Source organism: Microtus ochrogaster, unplaced genomic scaffold (genome assembly GCF_000317375.1).
Source record: "Microtus ochrogaster isolate Prairie Vole_2 unplaced genomic scaffold, MicOch1.0 UNK47, whole genome shotgun sequence".
Classification (NCBI taxonomy): domain Eukaryota; kingdom Metazoa; phylum Chordata; class Mammalia; order Rodentia; family Cricetidae; genus Microtus; species Microtus ochrogaster.
The window spans coordinates 1269862-1275659 of NW_004949145.1; the positions used below are offsets into that span (position 1 = coordinate 1269862).

General features: G+C 45.8%; 1 protein-coding gene across 1 annotated transcript in view; it reads right to left on the minus strand.

The window, feature by feature from the left end:
- Positions 1-5798, minus strand: part of Nlrp8 (NLR family pyrin domain containing 8) — a 56833-nt gene that overhangs the window by 12535 nt on the left and 38500 nt on the right. The window contains exon 8 of the mRNA XM_013354506.1: positions 1394-1502. Coding sequence (XP_013209960.1) covers positions 1394-1502 — 109 coding nt within the window. The remainder of the gene's footprint in view (positions 1-1393; positions 1503-5798) is intronic.

The following is a 5798-nucleotide window of genomic DNA, read 5'->3' on the forward strand; positions in this document are numbered from 1 at the left end:
CCACCCACTCCTCCCAACCGGTAAGGGCTCCCACGGGGAGTCAACAAAGTCTGGCTCATTAAGTTGGGGCACGACCAAGCCCCTCCCTCCCACATTAAGGCTGAGCATGGCATCCCATGATAGGGAATGGGCTCCAACAAGCTAGTTAAGGCACCAGGGGCAGATCCTGGTCCCACTGCCAGGGACCGCAGAGACAGTTCAAGTCACCACCATCTTCCACATGCAGAGGGCCTAGTGTGGTCCCATGGAGGCTCCACAGCTGTCGGTCTAGAGTTCATGAGTTTCCACGAACTTGGTTCAGCTGTCTCTCTAGATTTCTCCATCATGATCTTGACCTCCCTTGCTCATATACTCCCCCCTCCTCCCCCTCCTCCTCCTCGACTGGATTCCCAGAACACCATTTTCTTTATATCTAACCCCCAAATAACTCAGATGAAATACATCAGAGTAGACTCTTTTTTCTTTAAAAGTATATCACATATCTTAGCTGGCTTGAAGTTACTATGTAGCAGAGATTATATTTTCACTTTTGACCCTCCTGCTCAGTGCTGGAATTACAGGCAAGTGGTGCTGGGGATTTGAGGCAAACACTCTACCGTCTGAATTATTGCCAGCTTAGCACCTCCTCTGCAGACCAGGCTGGCCTCGAACTCTCCTGCCTCTGTCTCCCGAGTGCTGGGATTAAAGGCGTGCGCCACCACCACTGGGCTCAAGTACCTCGATCTAAAGTTATGAACAAGATAAGCAAAGACAGAGGTTCTCAACTTGTGGGTCACAACCCCCTTTCAAGGTAAAATGACCCCTGCATAGGAGTCCTATCCGAAATCCTGTATGTCAGATATTTTCACTACAATTCATAATAGTAGCAAAATTACAGTTATGAAGTTGCAAGGAAAATAATTTTATGGTTGGGGGGTCACCACAACATGAGACGCTGTATACAAAGGGTTGCAGCGTTAGCAAGGTTGAGAACCACTGAGCAAAATGAATCCAATTTATATCCTCTTCATTCTAAAAATATCAATAAATTAGAGATCACTAAACTTTTGAGTTACCTTGGGTTGGGGGGAACAGAAGTGTGGGGGCTGGTGAGATAGCTCAGCAGGTGAAGGTATTTGCCAGCAGATGACTTGAGTTTTACATGGAGAGAGAACCAACTCCTCAAAGCCGTCTCTTCACATCCACATGAACCACGTCACTTAGGTGCCCCCCCCCCTCACACACACACACACCAGCATGCACTGGTGGTGCACGCCTTTAATCCCAGCACTTGGGAGGCAAAAGGTGTCTGTGAGTTCGAGGCCAGCCTGGTCTACAGAGTGAGTTCCAGGACAGCCCAAGCTGTTAAATAGAAATGCTGTCTCTTAAAACCAAACCAAACAAAAAGACAAACCCCAAACAGCCAAACGAAGAAACGATGGATCAGGAACTGGTAAATGTAGACGCAGTGTGAATACTTTTCACAGTTCCCATCCACAAAGACCACCAGCAAGTTCAGTTTTCTTCAATAAGCAGAAGATTGAGCAAATCAGACAACTGTCTGTGGTTTCTTCCATTTACACCTGAAGTCATCATTATTAACAGAATTAAGGATCACGGGGAGTGTGTTTCTTGCCATACTGAGCTGAGTGTGTCTTCAATGCTGCATAAGACACAGCTGTTGTGGTCCCTGTGAAGAGGAGCCCCTACTCGGGGTAAAGGGAAACAGGTACCACCCCCTTAGGGAACTGGGCAACACAAAACTTGTAAGGGCAAACAAACATCACGAGCAAAGACCATTTAGGACTTGATCAGTGCCACATGGGTTCCTTTAAGCCACGAGGCTTTGCACCCTTGGAACACACCCAGCTGGACATCATCAGAAAAGGGATGCTAAGCAGGGGTGCAGCAGAGCCCCTCTGGGAGATGATTAACACCTGCTAAGGGGCGTGGGGAAAATGAGACGGGCCAAGGATAGGGAGAACGCACCCTCATGTCTGTTGTTTAAGACACATACCAAAAGGTAATCCTAATTTAACCATCATTTTAGTAAAAGCTAAGAGAAATAAACACCATTTCACCAAGACATATTATCCCTCAAAGCACTGATAACCATTGAACACTGGGGTTTATAGGACTGAATGCTAGCTGAGGTAGTAGCTTACACCTGTAATCCCAAGAACTCAGGAGGCTGAGGTGGGGTGAGGTAGGGGGTGGTGGAGTCCGGTGGATGTTCTGACTTTCACAGCAAGACCTTGTCTTTAAAAGCCAAGACAAACAGATGAGATCAAACAAAGAAGAGACAAATGAAAACCCAATGCCCCCTCCCCCCCCAGAAGGCTAGGAGAAGTAAGCGTTTTCTAGGCCTCACTCAGTAGGAAGAATGTTGACTACAAGGTTATTATTAAGGAAAAATTTAGCCAGGTGTGGTGGCGCATGCCTTTCATTTCAGCACTTGGGAGGCAGAGGCAGGTGGATTTCTGTGAGTTCCTGGTTTACATAGAGACCTGTCTCAAAAAAAAATTATGAGCATAATTTAAATGGTTGTATTCCTAGTAAAATTAAGATTTTTCTAGAAATTAAAAAAATAGACGTCAAGAAAGCTAACCAGGAGCAAACAAATCTCCCAACCACTGGGTGAAAAATTCAGTCTGAAGTCTAAACGTCACATTCACACAGCTTTAGTTAGCTATGCATATATCCTGCCTCTGGCCTTCCCTCTGAAGGGCTGAAGAGGCAGGAGACCTTGGGTAAACACCTCAGCGGGCAGAAGGCTGCTGGGAGCTTTCCTTTTTAGAACGATCTGACCAGCAAGGTCTGTTCCCAGGAAGGGACTCTTTCCTGGCGTTTGTTTTCCTGCAGGTAGCGTGGGGAGGGTTTTACAGTATCTCATTTAATTCCACATAAGCACGTAAAAAAATGGAATTCCGTCCTTCATCCAGGGTTCAAAGCCGATGTTCTGGGAAGTCAAATACTTTACATGACTTTATAGCTTGGGCTAATGTATTTGAAGACATTCCAGATTCCCTAATAGATCAGACTCCTCCTCCAAGACACGGTAGAGGAAACAGATTTGTCTGAGAAACTTTTTGGGAAATATAGGGGGTGGGGGTGGGGTGGGGAAGTATGGAGGACCGCAAGCTGCTGTGGCTTTCTGCAGAGTGAAGACTCTTAAACAAACAAACAAAAAACCCCCAAACAATCCAGCACATTTCTTTAGCCAGTATTTCCGCTCATTCCTGCCTCCCAGACACACCCATTCGTTCCCAAGTGTCTGGAATGACTTGATGGAAGCAGCGAAGACTTCTGCCTACCGCCAAGCCTGAGGACCCAAGTTTGACTCCAGAACCCACAACGTGGAAGGGAGACACAAATCTTGCATGCTGTCCCCTGACCTCTACATGGGTGCCGTGATGCGTGTATACACAGAAAATAAAGACCTTCAAATTGCTTTCAAATTGGTCAATTTGCCACTTGCTGACCTTTGACTCAGTTTCCTCACTTGGCAACCGCAGCAAACAACCCTCCAGCTCACACGGCATCTCACGGACCATAAGTCGCGGTAATTCCCAAGTCACCCCGTTAACCCAACAACACCTCACACTCCTGCAAAGTGTGGCCCAGACATCACCCCCCCCGCCCGGGGCATGTCTCCAGTTAACAACCAAGTCTGGGAATGGCGAGGGACATTCCTAAATGTCCCCTATCCAGGTTAACTTTTTTGAAAAACAAACTTGGGGTGACATTATCTTATTTTCTAATGAGACCCTTTGGCCTCTTAGCTCTCTCTCTCTCTCTTCTGTCTAAAGACAGAAGGGAAGGGTTCGTGCATACTAACTGGCCCTAGAGCAAAGATGGCACTGCAGAGACCCGGCTGGGACTAAGAAGTTACCCAGAGCTCACCTTCAGGCACAGAATCCATTTTCTGCAAACTGGCAACCCCCGCAAAGAGAGCCAACTCTGTCCCCACTCCACACCCAGGTGTTGACAGCCTTTGAAGAGTCTCACACCAGCACGTGCTTAATGCCCATTGGCTGCAAGTTCTGACTGCCCTTCCTGAAGTAGATTCGGAAAAGCTGCGCGGGCTGCTTGGGGCGTGGGGCGAGCATTGGCCTCCGCCCACTCTCGCCCAGCAGCTGCTCAGGGAAAGGCTCATTCCCCCACCCCATTAGATTGTACTCAATATTTTTAAGATTAAAAAAAAAAACCCTTAAATTATGTGTGTAAGTACGGAGGCCAGAAGAGAGCCTGGGATCCCTTCGAGTTGGATCAGGCAGTTTTGAGTTGCCTAATTTGGGTGCGGGGCATCAAGCTCAAGGACTCTGCTAGACCCAGGGCTCATAACTATTGATCCATCTCTCCAGACAAGGACTCGTTCTTACATGTGGCAGGACCTGAGATATGCTCAGCCCCCACTGGGTGTTTCTGAGCAGTATATTCAGGGTCCTCACCTTTTAAAAATTTTAAAATGTAGTACTTGGCATTTATTTTTTTTTTAAATTTTACTACAGGCTGACCAATCATAATTCTGTGTATGTATGAAGTACAAAATGACATTAGATATATTCATTGTGGAATGACTACATTAAGCTAAATATCATTTTTGAATATTTATGTTTTAGGGGTGAATTTGATGTTTATCTTTAGCAAGTTTTGAAATCTTTTTTGGGGGTGGCAGAGGTTTCAAGACAGGATTTTGCTGTGTAGCCCTGGCTGTCCTGGAACTCACTCGGTAGACCTGGATGGTCTTGAATTTAGAGATCTGCCTGCCTCTGCCTCCTGAGCCCTGGTGTGTGTGTGTGTGTGTGTGTGTGTACTTGAAGGTGAGTGATCAGCCTTGGGTGTCATTCCCAGGTACTATTTTTTTTAAGAATTTATTTATTTTTATTTTATGTGTATAAATGTATTCTGCCTTCATGTACATCTGTGTACTCTCTTTGTGTGTTTGGTGTCCAGGGAGGCCAGAAGAGGGTGTTAAATCCCCTGGAATTGTAGTTATAGGTGGTTGTGATCTGCCACATGGGTGATGGGAACTAAACCCAACTAAGGGCTCTTAACCACTGAGCCATCTTTGTAGCCCCCATATATTTTTTCTTTTGGACCTAGGGCCTTGGGCTTCCTACCACTGAACTAAATCTCCAACCCTCCCCCATATTTCTTCAATGATAGCGTCTCTGACTGGCTTGGAGTTCACAACCCTCTTCTTTTTTTTTTCATGGGTTATGGGGCTTGAACTCAGGTCCTCAGGCTTGTACAGTGAGCACTATGCAATTGAACCATTTCCACGGCCCCCTACATTTTATTATTCTTAATTTTTAAAAATTTACATTTATTTATCATGTTTGTGCTCATGTGCTTGTGTGTCACTGTGTGCAAGTGTATATGTGTGTGCTTGTGCATATGTGTAGTGACATTTCATTTGTATTTTAATAAATAAAGCTTGCCTTAAGATCAGAAAGCAAAACAGTTAGTCACCAGCTCTTACCTCTGCCTCAGTCTGAAATAGCCATCCTGCCTCCATGAACCCTCAGAACGAGACCGTTTCTGAGAGTTTCCTCCTCCCATCCTATATTCCTCTCTAGTGTTGGGACTAAAGGCATGCATCACTACCTCCTGGTTCCTATGGCAAACAAGTGTGTCTACTGGGATTAAAGGTGTGTGCCACCACTGCCTTGTCTGTAAGGCTGACCAGTGGGGCTGTTTTACTCTCTGATCTTCAGGCAAGCTTTAGACATTAAAATACAAATGAAACATCACTACATATGTGTGCATGCATGTGAGTGTATGTATGTGAAATATCACTACATATGTGTGCATGC